This window comes from Corvus hawaiiensis, chromosome 6, assembly GCF_020740725.1.
Source record: "Corvus hawaiiensis isolate bCorHaw1 chromosome 6, bCorHaw1.pri.cur, whole genome shotgun sequence".
NCBI lineage: Eukaryota > Metazoa > Chordata > Aves > Passeriformes > Corvidae > Corvus > Corvus hawaiiensis.
Genome location: NC_063218.1, coordinates 25,671,491 through 25,686,992, shown reverse-complemented (window position 1 = coordinate 25,686,992; position 15,502 = coordinate 25,671,491). Strand labels below are relative to the sequence as shown.

The window sequence follows — 15,502 nt, the reverse complement described above, 5'->3', positions numbered from 1 at the left end:
ATGTATGGAGAGACTACTGCTCTCCTTGATTGCTGTACCATTAAAACTTCCAGTTATATGCTGCTGCTACAGCTTTCTTCCTTAATCAAGGATTTGATCTTTTTCCTAATGTCTCTAAAATTTTCAGTTTACCTCTAACCTTGTCATCAGCTAAAGGAACAGCTCCTCAACTCTCACATCATAAACCATTTTCTCCAACACCAAGTCACTGTCTCTTCTCTATGCTCTCTTAAAGTATCATGCATATTGCATACAGGTAAAAATCATTTCTTCTACAAGCAGCATAACCTTTTCAGACAGCCTTGAACCAGGAATTTGCAGGAAGTTGCTTGTCTGCTTTGACTAGCTAAATATTTTCTGGCTTTTTAAGAAGAGAGACAGCTTTTTTTTAATGTAAAGTGTAATTAAACAGAAAGAGGCTTTTCTCTACAACTTCCCATGCATTCCTCTTTTTTAAACAAAAGAACTTTACATTCTTCCACCACAGGTCATGTAACTAACACAAACTAAAGTATTCCTTCTGTTCTTGCTTCTAAATCTGGATTGGGAGGAGAGAAGGACTCAGAAATAGAGCTGGCATCATATGAAATAGTTGGAAAAGTTCCTCAGAATGTGAGAGGGAAAAATGGGATACTAGTGTATTCCAAAGGGATGTAAAAACTAAAGTTTCTACTGTACAAAGCATAGTTTCAGTACACTAAAATCCAGATTTTCAGCATTTTATGAAAGCTGGTTGTCAAGAAAATGCAGTTTTCTTCACAACAGCAATAAACATGGATCTTTGCAGTTTTTTCCTTAATAATTTTCTGTAACTTAGAAACTGGTACCAATCTGATCTCCACACTAACTCTGTGTTCGGTGGTGCTATTTTTTGTTAAAAGAAAAAGCCCAAATCTGTTTTGGCAGGGTCCATTTTGTTTTAAGTTCAGTATTTCAATTGTTTACCTTTAAAGTTCTGTCCTGTGCAGAAAAGTACTAGCTTATTTGCTTTATAATATTTTAATGTCACACAGTATGCTGTTTCTTTGTGCTTAAACGCAACTTTTTCCTTAAAACAAAGCAAACCCCACCAAAACAGATTTTAGACATATATTTTAACTATTCTGAAGAGAACTTTCATCAGTTCACACCGCATCGCAGGAATTAAGAAAATAGTCTGTATGATTACAGATTAAGTTGTGGTTAATTTCATGCTCTATTTTAAGAGTTTTAGAATTTAATACTATGTTTATACATAAAATTGTCAGAGCAGGTAGTATAATGAAAATATTATCCTGCCTCCTTCCAAGACTTACTGGCTTTTAAGTCACTTTCCCTTGCCCTTACCACAAACCAAACTGACAACTGCAGCAAACAATGACCTGGAAGATGGCCAGACTTCTGGATCTATTTCTGTAAAGCAGAGGCCTGCTATGAACTGACAAGGTCAGTATTAATCCCTGTAACAAACTGGTGCCACTAGAAAGCAAAGGTTTCCATGTCCTCAATGGATAATCAAACTTATTCATTCTTAATTCTCCAAGCTGAAAAATTTAAGGGTGTAGTGGGTTGAACCTGAATTGATGGACAGACTTTTAGACCAATACTGTTTCTTTACAGCAGAACAGTAGAGAGATTTGGTTACATAGGGACTGTCTCGAATAGAAAAGCATGTAACTGAGAAAGGTTAAGTGGAAAACCTCGGGAACTAACTGGTAGCTTTGGCATAGTTAACAGACTGTCAAAGTGAAAGAGCCCTGATAACAGACCACAAATGCAAATCTATTAAACAAAGGCTTCACGTTAGCCCTTACTGTTTCACATCTAACTACAAGCTATTTAGCAAAACCATTTTTTTTTTTAAAAGGTAATTCTGTCAAAGAAAATATTCTTGAAGGTTTTGGTACTGAAAAAGGAACATGACTTAAAGAAATCTTCTAATGGACTTCTATTTTGCATCCGACAAGTCTGAACTCCTGATCACAATCTTCTAGATACAAATGAAAAAAAAATCACAAATGAATAAGCAGGTTAACAGCACCAATGAACATCATCTGCATACAAACTCTTACTATAACAGTGCTCTACAGGAACGAGCAGAAGCAGCTGCCAGCTTTCCAAGCTAATTCTCTAAGGGTGCTTGCAGAGTCTGAGAGTTACACTAGCAAACTTTTAAGAAATACTTCCACAACAATTCACATGTGTTCCAGAACTTCAGCTTTTATTTGAGCAGCTTCAGACACTTCCATAGTAATGTACTTACCTTCATTCCAAACTGTCAGAGCTAAACCCACACAGACCTTTCCTTTGCAACCAAGTGGTCAGAGCCTCCCTTTTGTCTATCCTGGGGCTTTGATCTGGCTCCAGCCCTTAGCCTTGCAATTCAGCAGCCCTGGCCACTGCTGAACTCTGCAAGTCGAGTGTAACATTAACCAAAATACTAAAGCAGAGTAAATCTTCCCCCTCTGCTCCTGACCAAAACATAACATGTTCAGGGTTAAGTCAAGAGTGACAGAATGTAAAGACCAATTTCTTACACTGCATGCAACCCACATCCAGATCCGTGAGTTATATGAGCAGTGACATGACCTCTGTAGTTAGACTAACCAGGAAAGAGAAAAAAAAGTCTACAACTCTTGCCAAAAATAATACATCTTTGCACATCCACAGAAACTCCAGGCAGCTAGTTTTGTTGCATCTTCTCATTTGCTGTCACTTTAACAATGATAAAACATTTTTCATTTATGACTGATGTTGATGATGTGCAACACCAATGAATGCCATCCAGCTGAAGCATTAGGGCTAACTGCCAGTGAAATAGATTTCTTAAATTAAAATCCCTTTAGATGAATACAATCTCTGTTTAAATATATTGTTTAAAATTAAATGATATATCAGAATGGTATATCATTTGACTTTGAATGTGGTCCATTTCATTCTATCCCATATAATTTGACTCTTCCCTATCAAAGACTATTTACATGAGATGTCCAGCACTAACCAACCACCAAGAATAATAAAACAAAATAATAAAATAAACAGCCTACACTTTAGATACTCTGTTCTCTTGCATTTTACAAGTATTCTTTCCATGGTTTCAGAGATAAAAGCAGTATAGTTTTAGATATCAGATACAAATATAATAATTCATGAGAAACAATGTATTTCCTTTTTTCTTTACTCTGGATTAACAGATCATAGGCCTGTAACTTCTACTGTACAAAAAAAGTGAAAAAGGAGGGGGAAAAAAACCCATGCAACAAGAAAACAAGTATCTTAAAAATTCAGGCCTATAAGTAAATTTTAAACCAAGTATATTCATTTGACTTACTTGCACAGTAGGATTTCACAGAAATCATTAAATATTTAGAGGTTTTAGCTTTTAAAAAAAATACATATATTTCCAAATTCTGACTGAAACTTCAAATTCAACAGGCAGCACCAACATATGTGATATCAAAACAAAAAGTCACTATTATTAAAGTATGATCTTATGAAAGGTCACATACTTAGTTGTCTTAATTATTTATAGAATGCTCAAACTCAAAGCACTGTCTTAGCAAAGGACAAATAAACCAAGATCTCATGCTTGAAAGATTACTAGAACAAACTTTTATAAAAGACCATTTTAAAATCATAGAATTTTAGTTTGATGTTGAAGTCTGATTAAACAGTGCAACATTTTAAGAATAATGCCATATTATTTCCACTTCAATGATCCTAAAAATTGCAATCAGCTGCTAATTGACTGGGGACTGCTAAAAATATGTACATATATATATAGATATCTTTTCTGGAAAATCATTGTACAGGCAATACCTAACTCTGTAAGGTACATAATGTGCCTCCCTTCCACCAGCTAGAGAAGCCTCAGTGATCACACCTGCACCAACTGCAGCTGGCAGCCTTCCTTCCAGCAAGGCCTCGCTGCTGCCACACAGACCCCCAGGGAATCCTGTCCACCATTCCCGCCCAAGGTTCGGATGCTCTAACTACCGCAGTCACACACAGCAAACAAAACTTACAGCATTTCCAGCATACAGGAGCAAGACAGCACAACAGTTTGTTAAAGAGTCACACACTGACCAAATGAGCACTGGGGAACTGTATGAGACTCTAAGGCACTTCCCAGAACTGAGAAGGAAAAAACCAAATGGAGCAGGGTGGGGTAAACGCTTCCCTATGTGAAGAAACTAATACATCTCAGAAGAATAAAATCTATTAAACCAGATAGCTGCAGTTGTTTCAAGAAATATACTGCAGCAACATAACAATGAAAAGCAGATTACCTTTGCTCATATACTGCTAAGTCCCAAGATATGAGACCTCAATCTTTCCAATTTTTCTTAGCATTTCTTAGCAATAATAATATTTCTTACTACTCAGGGGTCTCCTAAAGGCTTTAACTTCTACTAAAAAAACCTTATACCTATGACATGCATAAATTTATCATATATTGTACTTACTTTAACAAATAATTTAATCAATTCTGAATTAGTCACCTGAATTTCACATAATTTTCTCGGGTTCCTGAATGACAAAAAAGGCTGAATAGAGCCAAACTGAAGCAGATCAGAGAATCAGAGACAGGATACGGGACTGAAGTGGAAAAGAGCAGTTATCTACTAAAGAGTTTCAGAAAAAAAAATAAAACCGAGAAACAAAACCAAAACCCAAACCACAAGAAAAGCATTTTCCCCCAGTATGCCCATAACTGATTGCTAGCCTAGCATTCAAGAGCTTCCCAAGACAAAAATCATTTACTGTAACTTGTAACTTCAAATTTGATAAGCCTTAATAGATGTTATTTCCTAGTCTTTTTCATATAATTTTTCACCCTCTGTCCCTACACAAAGGAATTGTAAAGCTTTCAGTGTCTTTCCACATTAAAGTTTTACTCTCATCTAAGTCATTCCCATACCTAAATCTTCTATACACTGACTATAACAACAAGGCTCCTAAAGCTGCAATGATATTTGGTACAATGGAACACCACTGCTTTACAAAAGACACAAAGTTTTTTATATATCCTTATGCAGACTCATTTGCATTTTTTACTAAATTTAAACTGAGTTGTCACCAATGACAGGATACTTTTTCTTAAAAGAATACAACTCACTTCATTCTAAGCTATCTTCTAACAGACATTTCAAAAATTCCACCTAATGTACACTACTTTTAATTTGTTAAAAATAAAAGTCACAGCTCTTTGTGCTATCCATCCACTTAGCTTTGTATTGGGTTCTTTGATATTGTTCAGTCTCTTCTGATCCTCACTAAAAATGGCATTATACTAATTTAAATATTTTTAGATATGCCTGACTTGCACCATTGCCTTGCAGGATGCAACTCTCAGCGTTTTCCCATAATTAAATTTTTTTGATTTCTCTTTGGCTAATGGACAGCCATCAGTCTATAATTCACGAGCACTCACCTCTATTCATGACTATTCCATTATTTTGGCTTACTGGTGAACTGCTGCTTTGGATGCCTTGCTAAAATAGCAGGGAAATGAACTAAAACTCCCTTTCCTCCCCTCAAGTCTTAACCATGAATCCAAGGCCATACCTGTTTATTGTTGCTGAACCAAAGACTAAAATGTACAGCAAAAAAAATGAACTCTGGTCCAATACGCCTTGCAGACCTACTGAAAAGATTATAAATTAAAGAACAAGAGAAAATTCTCTCCTTCTCCTGTATGTGAAACCGCAGAAAATTCTCTTCTGGGTATCTTTTAGTTTCCAGTGTGCAGAGGCTAAGAGCAATAAACAAAATAAATCATTTTTCCTTCATGAAGATGCTGAACAGACATGACCTAAGATTTCCTGCCCATCCCCTCAGATAGTCTGTTGGCAATAGCTAATTTGGCTCCCCTGAACACAGGGAAATATGGCAATTATTTTTCTGGGGGAGTTGTCACTGAGGACAAAATGATACACAGCACTTCACTGCTCAAGCTGTGGGACGGTGCCTGTATGAAAAGCCACCTCAGGGAGCAGTCTGTCTTATGGGGGCACCTTAATTTTTTTTATCTGGTCCTGAAGATTAGTCAAAGAAACAGCTGGAGAAGAAAGGCCATAGATCTTATGTTTTGGAAGCCACTCTAGGCAGTAGAGAAAGGATTAAGGTAAGGAGCTGATCACAGCAGAAGACAGACTTCAAATACTTCTCTTGCATTACAGTAGGAATATGTATGGAAATACCTTATTCTTCTGCCCTAAAAAAACCCCTGGTTTTGTACCTCATGAACCTAAGAATATCTGCATAATGACAAAATCTTGTAGATGTATCCAAAACAGACAAGCTGAAGAGTACTGTTACACCTTTGCCTAATTACGCAGTCACTCACACACTGTGTTCTCCCAAACCTGGAGAAAGGATGTGTGGGAGCCGTGCTTCAGCAGCTGAGATATACACATGGTGGGGGGGGTAGGGCATCATATGAAAACATCCCCAGCAAATTTAGTCTGTCCTACAGCCAGTAAACAGAAACCTTAGATTAGATAAGAATGTCCGCTTGACATTGCTTATGGCTTGCAACTTACAGAAGGCACCCAATTATTAAGAAAGCTGAAGGAAAAAACCTTGTTAATAAATTGCAAGCAACATAAATACAAAATCTAGAACAGATCAGATCAAAATCATTCAGAGTGTTTTGCAGACTAAAGCAAAACTAGAAATATTCAATATACTTTAGCCAGGAAATCTAAATTCAGAGGTACTTAGCTTCTTTAGAATGTTTTTTCCTCTTAAGTTCTAACTGAGGAAGTAGCAAAAAATCAACACAGAGCAAGCTACAACTGGCTCAGTACAGCTAGTTAGGAAGAGTGGTATATTCTGAGTGAGGCAAGAGGGTGCATCTGACTACTGAAGTCTCTTAGATAGCTAGCTACAAAACTATGCTCCATTTCAAGTCTAGATAATTACTATGTTGCAGAAAATAACTCATGCAGAAGCAGATGGTGCAACATGGGAACACCTGTTCCTTTAAACACCAAGGCAAAAAAAGGGAGAAATAGCCGTTTTCCTTTGAAAGGAAAGAATTCAGCTTTGGAGGACAAGATACATAAATACCACCAGACTGTGGGCAGAACCCAGAATAATCCATTCAGCATTCTGTGCTAAACACGGAATGCAGTTGCCCTTGACCCAGCCCTGCTCACATGTTGATAAACTGTCAGAAGCAACACACGCATTTACAGGACTGAAGCGCCCAGAAGAGACTCCAGAGCAAGCTTCTTCTTTCAAGGACAGCTTGATGACAATGACTTAGATTTTAACAAACACATGCAACTAACAGATATCTTGGCATGGTTAACTCGAGGTTTGTTTTTGTTTCCCCCTGGTTTTTTCATTAGGCAATTATGCTGTATAATCACAATTTCTAATTCACTGGTCAGGTTAAATGGCAGCTCACATAGAACTGCAGCAGCATGTAAGGGCTTGTGTGTCCTCCTTTACCAACTGGCAAAACAAAAGTGTTTTAAATCTGGCTCTATAGAAGCTCATTCACATCTACGCTAGTGAGCACTTACTGCTGTAGTTCTTACCTTGAAAACGTACCCAAACATAAATTGTTACTGTAAGAACGTAGGGGAAATGGATTCGGGAGTTACAGGCATCATTTGCGCTCACCAGCCACTTTTATTCATGCGCACCAACTTAGCAGTTTGTGTATTCTAGAGAATAATTCACACGCGAAGAACACTACTTTTTCGCCTCCTTCCACAGTTACCAAAGCAATTCCACCTTCAGACGGAAATGTCCGTGTTTCAGTACAAAAGCGACGAGCGAAGCATCCCGCGCCGCGCCCGCGGGGTCCCGCAGCCCCCGGCACATTGCTGCAGTCTCGCCGCCGCCGGCCCCGCCATGCCGGGCGCGGGGTCTTCCCCTGCTCGCCGGGTGGGGTCTCCAGCCGGAGCTGAGACCCGAGTCCGCCTCCCGCCCCAGCGCCCAGCCGGTCCCTCCAAATTCCCGGTCTTTCCCACGCCGGCACCCGCGGCCCCCGCTGGCACACTCCCTTCCCCCCTCCCGGCCACCTCACCGATGAGGACGCGTAGGTGCTTGAGTCGGGTGAGTGGGTCCTTGCGGGTGTCCAGCACCTTCTGCGTGGATTTCCGCACGTCCCCGTGCGGCTTCTTGGAAAACATCCCGCCGGGCCCGGCCCCGGGCCCGGCCCCGGCGCCGCGCTCCAGAGGCGAACAGCGGCCTCCGGATCTGCCCGCTCTGGGGCCCCTACATAGCCAGAGGCGGCAGCGCCGCCTCCTCGTCCTCCTGACTCCGACTGCGATGCGGCGAGGGCGGAGGGGCGCGGCGCGGAGCCAACTCCCCGCGGGCCGGGGGGCCGGGCTGGGCCTGGACTCCCCCTTCCTCCCGCCTCGCTTTCCTCCCGCTGCTTCACGACAGCCGTCAGGTACGACCCCAGGCGTCCCCATGGCAACCGCGTCGCGACGTCACGGCGGCGCTGCCCAGCGCACCTCCGAGTCGTGGTGGGTGGGGCCGCGCCATCTCTCGAACCCCTCGCCGAGGATGGAGAGCGGGCCCCAGGGCAGGACATTTAGGGGCTCGCTGCAGGATCCTCTGAGCAGCTCGGCAACAGTACCTGTGTGGGAAACTGTACTTATACTGTTTGTAAGTAAAATGTAAAGTTATCCCATTACACAGCTACTCTGGCTGTACAGAGACGCTGCAGTGTAAGGGGGCAATCCTGTGAGCAATAAGGAAATAAAATCCAGGTGGGGACCGTATTCACCACGGCAGCGACTCCAAACCTTTACTCAAGCCTCAGTTGTGCAACCAGCAACGATGTGTCTCATAGTTCCTCTTTCCACACTGGTCCCCAAAGTGCTGCAACTCCTCACTCCGAGCTCCTGGCCAAAGTTGCTTCTCCCTGATTTCACTGCCCACGCCTTCAGCTGCAGTGCTGGCATCGAGACTGAACCATCAGGCGTGTCTGGGTCCAGCACCATGGTCTAAGGCATCCTCATTTCTTCTGTGCTGTAGGACGGTCCTGTCCCTTCTGCTCCTACAGCAAAACCAGATGAGCTCAAGAGACCACGTTCGTTCCAGTTCCATGCACAACCTCACCAGTGAGGCCCACAACACCCAAGGAAATGGATGAGGTGCCATATCAACTCTTGCTGAGAACTGAATTACTAACATTGGAAAAGTCACAAGTTTCTCCTAAATGTTTGTTTGCATTCACGAGACAGAGAATTCTCAGACTTTCCAAAAGACATCTGCTGTAGTACCATTTAAGACTCTTTCCAGTATCTCTTTGCTTGGACATTTTTAAACAGTCAGTGGTGCTCTGTTTTGGATTGAGGATATCCGCTTCCCTGAGCTAAGAGTCTGATTGCAACAGCTGGAGTTTTTAATATTGGCAATATTTAATTATTTGAGACTTGTTTTAAAATTCCAAGAGTTGTCAACATTTACAGACCTATCACATAAATAACATAACCCAAGTGTTTAAATTAATGACAGAGAACAGTTAGTATTAGAAGCACAAGGGCAGTGGGATTTAGTCAGCAGGCCATCAGTGAGGGACTCAGTGTTGTCTGCCTGACTATATGGTCTGTTCCCCAAAAATTAATATTCTACCATCTCTGTAAATGAGATCTGAAGATTAGCAATGTTAGGTAATAGCTAGTATTACAATTATTTGGTTTACTATAACACAGTATATTTTAGCTGTGTAAGATCTGACAATGATACATTGATTTATGTGCTTTGTTTTCTAAATTTCATTAATTCTAAACACAATTTTGCATATTTAAAAACTTTGAAAGATACCTTTTCTTTGGAGAATTTGCTTGTTTTTCTGTTAATTTTTACATCTTTAACTCAAGACGAGATTAAAAATAATAGAGTAAGGCATCATGAAAATATTAACTGACAGGAGGGAGTGGTGTTAACCAAGATAATAATGACTTCTATAGATAACCTCCTCGTGCAGATCACACCAGGCAGGAAGGGCATGTTCTGTGCACAGGAAAAGCCATGATCTTGCAGAGGCTTGACTTTGAAGCATGTGACTTCGGTTGCTTTGAATATGCATGGCGGACAAAGTTAGAAAATGGCAGGATTAGTTAGGCAGAGGTTAGGTTCTGCTGCATTCCAGGCTGCTATTACTGTGCCAAATTCTTCGCATTTCCACTTTAAAGAAAGAACTTTTAAAATATTCTTGTCCAGGTGCAAGGGGACTGTCATAACTAAGTTTAACTGAACTTTTAGAGGAGTACTGTAGACAATTAAGTGCTGCAGAACTTTATTCCCTCCTCCTATTAACTGTTATCAAGCCTGACAGAATTCAGAAAGCATTTGGGTAATACCCCCAGGCATATGATGTGACTCTTGGGGATGGTCCTGAGCAGGGCCAGGAAATGGACTCGATAATTCAACTCATCAGATTCTGTGATTCTATAACCTCTACAGGATCCCATAGGATAGTCAAAGTAGTGGGGGCAATTGGGTCACATTCATACCATCAAAAAACTTCTCTCAGTTTATCTAGGATTTATGATTTCCTAAGATTTTAGCTGTTGCCAAATACTTAAAAAAATACAGGTATTTTTTAATATATCCTAGAGAGTGCAAACCCTTCAGTTGCAGCCTGATCCAACAGTTCAATGGATACATTGTTTTGAATTCTTGCATACACCTACAGATATCTAAGTTTCTGGATTTCTTGCCTTACTATTATTTAAACCACATAAGTGTACATGATTAAAAGTGAATTAAAATTACTCAGATTTTCACTAAGTATTTCCCATCTTTCAGGTAGCTAGTATAAATCTTAAACCTGACCCCTCTGAAGTGCATGCACTGAAGAGATATTTGCCCACATGGTCCTTCAGGAGAAAAGAAGAAATTTAAAAGAATTTTTAAAAAGTGTTTCACTGCTTCTGATAATTTCATATTTAGCTCACAGTGTCCTTCCTATGAGGGTTGTCTTGCTTTTGAGAAAGAAGGCTCTCTAAATTCTGCTGTGGCCATTGGAATGGTGTGCTGTGAACCTCTGGCTTTACCTGTGCAGCAGTATTCCTGTTCATCCTGAGTAACAAATTTTTACTTAATTGGCAACTATTTACTTTATGAAAAAGGCACCCAAAATTAGATATTTAAGTTTTAATAGTCAAAACCACAGTTCTGTACAATTTAATGCTCTAGTGTAATGTGTTGATACTAGAGATGTTTACTACTTTCACCTAAGCAGTCAAATATCAGGATGCTCTAATATATTTCTAGTATAAGAATCATGGAACAGCTAGCTGTCCCTTCAACAAAATCCTCTTCCTATGAAAAAAACCCCATAATTTCCCATTACATTTGCACAACTCTGTGTCTCACAGATGTAATCTGGAATTTATAAACTTCTGTGTTTAAGGGAAGGAGCTTTTCATGAGCTTATACTCTGCTTTTGTTTTGTTAAGCAGTGTATCAGCATTAATACCTCTGTGTGATACAAAGTCAGAACACTGCAGTCTTTCCAACCACCAAAAATCCCAGGTTTGAATAAACTCTTCCAAGAACTACAGAACTCATGAAGCCAGATTTCCTCCAAATTTGTATTCTAGCCACTGAAAGCCATGAGCCACCTCCCTTCACAACCATAAGCCTTCCTTTGTTTAGTCCTCCCCTACCTATTTGGGATGGGTAAGAGGCTGGACTGCAGTTAAGTCTTAACTACATGCGTATGGGTTGGCAAGCTGTTGTCCCTTGGACAAAAGCTAAGTGAACACATATCCCTCTCTGGGACATTACTAGGTTTTATTTGTTCCAAATGCTGTTTCACAAAACATGCAGACATCTTTAATATTCATGCTCTCATGTAATATAAGATCTAAATCAGACAATGGCTTCAAAAACAACAGCGAGAGTGCAATTGAAAAAAAAAAAACAAACAACAAAACCCAAACCAACCAATCAAACCACCAAAACCAACCACGCAATCATTACCTAAGCTTTGTTTCCTTAGCATGCTAGCACTGTGTCAGCCATGCTCAAAGAACAGAAGGGGTATACGGCCTATCATGATGAGAAACTTTCGGACACTTGGAAGTTATTTAAAACTGGTTATTAAATTCATCATTACTAATTCGTGGCCATCAGTGCCAGAGAATTTAGACTTTTGCTATGTAAAGTCACCTCCAACTCACAATGTTTGAGTTCTAATGTGAGCACTAGCACCCATATCTGATATGAAAGAGCTTTTGAAATGTGAATACTCTGATACAGTGGAAGTTGCAACAACTTTTCTTTTAACCAGAAGTACTCAAACACTCTCTCAACCACTGAGATGTTTTATTTTTCTTTCCCAACTTATGAAATAGTTTTGCAATATTGGCAAATGCACAAAAGAAACCCTGCATGTCTGCCAGCCTCTCTAGGTGAGAGACAATTTTGTACAGATTATTTCCTTTCTATCAAAGGAAATATTTTGCCCCGATCTCTCCTGTTATGTCACCTGCAGGAGTAAAATGGATATTTTAGAAATAGGTCATATCTTTTTGCGTTTATTTTGATTAGTACAACTTTACACCTTTTGCAGCACATATCAGAGTATTTTGCCTAGAAAAAAACATGATCTGAGGAAGGAACATCATCCAATAGCCTTCAAACATAGCTCATAGCTTGCACCCCATGACTGCTACTTTAAATTGCTGCTGATCTTGACCTGCATGCAAAATAGTATTTTCAGAGTTCTTGTGACCTACCTCCTAATATTGCACTTTCAAATTGAGGGTGAAGAGTTAGAGTTAATAAAGTATTCAGAGTATCATTTTTTAGTGATAAAAAGTGGCATAGTCTGGTGTGCTAGAGTCCAAACACCCCAGGGCTACTTTTTTCAGCTAATATGTTGCTGTTCTGTCTCCTTTGGAGGACCTCAAACCAGCAACCAGACCTGTGATGACCAGTCCAAGACATATTAAATCTTTGAAATGGGAGAGACTCCTAATGAGAAGGTATTTCTAACACATGCTAAAAGCTTTTTCATCCCTGCTTCTCAAGATGTCATCTATACCTGTATCCTAATGACTCACATTATAAATATTTTCGGTTTCTCCCTTTACAATTTTCTTCTTGTCAGAAATACTCAGTTACTATGCAGTTACTCACTAAAACAAAAGCTGGCAATCAGGTTTATAATCAGAAAGTTAGTAACTGCTTTTCAGATTCTAAAGGGATACATGTTTCTACTCACTGCCTCTATGCAATAAATTAGGTGTAAAATTACAGCTGTACTTCCTAGCTTTTTCTGAAGGTGTCCCAAATTGGGAAAGGAGATATCACCATCTGTATTAGCCAGCATTTTATTTATAATGATTGTTATTGCATCCAAATTTTTTCAATGCCAGTTTTCAACAGAATTTCCAGTTTGGAATTTTTACATTGTTGCCAACTGGCCCTGTTAATGGTCTCTTTCTAATTGTTGGAATATACCACAAAAAACTCCCCCGCTGTTAATCCCCACTTCCCCATTAAATGCAGAGCTGAGCAGGTGAGGATGATGACAATCACCTTCTTAATGGTTATTTTACTTTAATGAAGGGCATAAATCATGATTCAGAAAAAAAAAAAAAGCCAAAACAAATAACACCTTTGTAGGCACCTAACACCTTCTTTCACTTATCTTGATGAAATAGTCATTCTACAGACTGGTCCTCTGGTAGCTGGCTGGATTAATAGATGTGTGTATACACACTAAGCAAAATTATTTGCAAGTCCTCTCAAAGGCTGGATAGAATTTCTTCTTTTCCCACTCCTAGCATTTGCCTCTAGAGAGCTGATTAAGATAGGTGTTGCCACTTTATATGTTAAGGGCTTATAGGTGATCTGATAAATTAACTTTATAGTCTGGAAAAAAATGATAAGCAACCATTAGCACTATGCCACCATATGTAGTGCCCAGAGGTACCCTTTTCTCTTAGGTTTTCTAGCACTTTATTTGGGCAGTCAAGTTAACTTCAACGAGTAGCTTTTTTTTCTCTGCACAACAGTAGATGTCTATATTGCTTGAGCTGGGTAATCCCCCCCTCTCCTGGCTATAAACAGAAGAGAAGCATGTAGAATTGTGTGTTATTAAAAAAAGTTTCTGGCTTAACTCGTCATCTTGGTTGCTGATTTCCACCAGGGCATGGGAACTTTGATTTCCTTCTAGGGTTTATTTTTAGCTCCTTTAGACCTAGTTCTAACTGTTTGAATAGGAAATGACAACCAAGACAAAGGTTTCCTGTTTTCCTGCCATTCCTTTCCCGGCAACTGTTTCCAGTAGCTTTTTTTCTAGTCCAGAACCTTTGATTTCTAGTCTTTTTATCTTGCTAGTCCAAAAGGCAGCACTTGAATTGGGGATTGTTAGGCATTTTGATTTCCAGTTTTGTGGTTTTTTCCCTTCTGAATCCCTCTAGATATCTTAAAAAAAAATTCAGATCCAGCTTGTGAAATGTCCTGGTTTTCTTCTGGGATGTGTTCTGGTCTTGTTTCAGACCGTCTCCTAGCTCCTTTGAGCCATTTGACTATCACCCATCATTACTAACACTATTACCGGGCTACCTCAAAAGAATGCCAGCCTGGGGGGGAGGGAAGGGAAAAAATATTCCTTGATAACTGCCTCTATCAGTTTTTAAAGCTATATGAACCAGCACTTGCCCAGGCTTCGGGGACTCACAAGTTCCCCGGGAAAAACCTGGGGACAAGGTCAGCGGCTGCTGCTCCGTCAAGTAGCCAGAGACATTTAAATACCCTGGGCCGGGCCAGCTCCCTTCCGCCGAGGTCCGGCCCGGCGGCCGGAGCATGCGCGGCTACCGCCGCAGGGCCGTCCCTTCCCTCGGCGCCGTGCTGGGAGCCGGGAGCAGAGACCCCGCGGAGGGGCTGGGAGGAGTGCCTCGAAGGAGTGGACACAGAAGAAAGAAAAGCCTTCCGCAGCTGCCCACTGCTGCGGATCTAGGAAAGGACTCGGGATTCCCATGTGGGCTACAGTTCTTTTAAAAATCGTAGGTTTAGATTAGATGTTAGGAGGACATTCTTTACTGTGAAGGTGGTGAGGCACAGTAGTGGATTATCCAGAGAAGTTGTGGCTGCCCCGTCCCTGAAGTGTTCAAGGCCAGGTTGGATGGGGCTCTGAGCAACTAGTGGAAGGTGTCCCTGCCCATGGCAGGGGGGTTGGAGCTAGATTATATTTAAGGTCCTTTCCAACCCAAACCATTCTATGGATCTATGAAAAAAATGACGAAAATTGTAATGGATATGGAGAATGCATGCCAAGTTTTGCTGTGTCCCTGGTTGACTACAAAGCCGGAGACAAGAAAAAGGATGGAGTTTGCACACTGAAGGATGGGAGGTTAATTTTGTCTACTATTTCTCTCAGTGTCCTTGGAGAAGAGGTGGCACACCTACATACACTGCTCTTGGGGGAGATTCAGGGAAATTATTTGCATTGGATATACAGAGATGTGGAAGAAAAGAAGTGACTAATGTACAGCAATGGTTATTGTGGTTGAGGTGGGCAGCTATTGCTACG

At 40.5% G+C, this 15,502-nt stretch overlaps 1 protein-coding gene across 15 annotated transcripts in view; it reads right to left on the bottom strand.

Moving 5' to 3' along the window:
• Positions 1–8,395, bottom strand: part of RALGAPA1 (Ral GTPase activating protein catalytic subunit alpha 1) — a 131,011-nt gene extending 122,616 nt beyond the window's left edge. For 8 of the 15 annotated variants that reach the window (XM_048307428.1, XM_048307429.1, XM_048307427.1 and 5 more), the window contains exon 1: positions 8,024–8,395. In XM_048307428.1, the coding sequence (XP_048163385.1) occupies positions 8,024–8,129 (106 nt within the window). In that variant the 5' untranslated portion in view covers positions 8,130–8,395. The remainder of the gene's footprint in view (positions 1–8,023) is intronic. The other 7 variants (XM_048307438.1, XM_048307439.1, XM_048307441.1 and 4 more) reach the window with 1 other exon arrangement.
• Between the last annotated feature and the right edge of the window lie 7,107 nt (positions 8,396–15,502).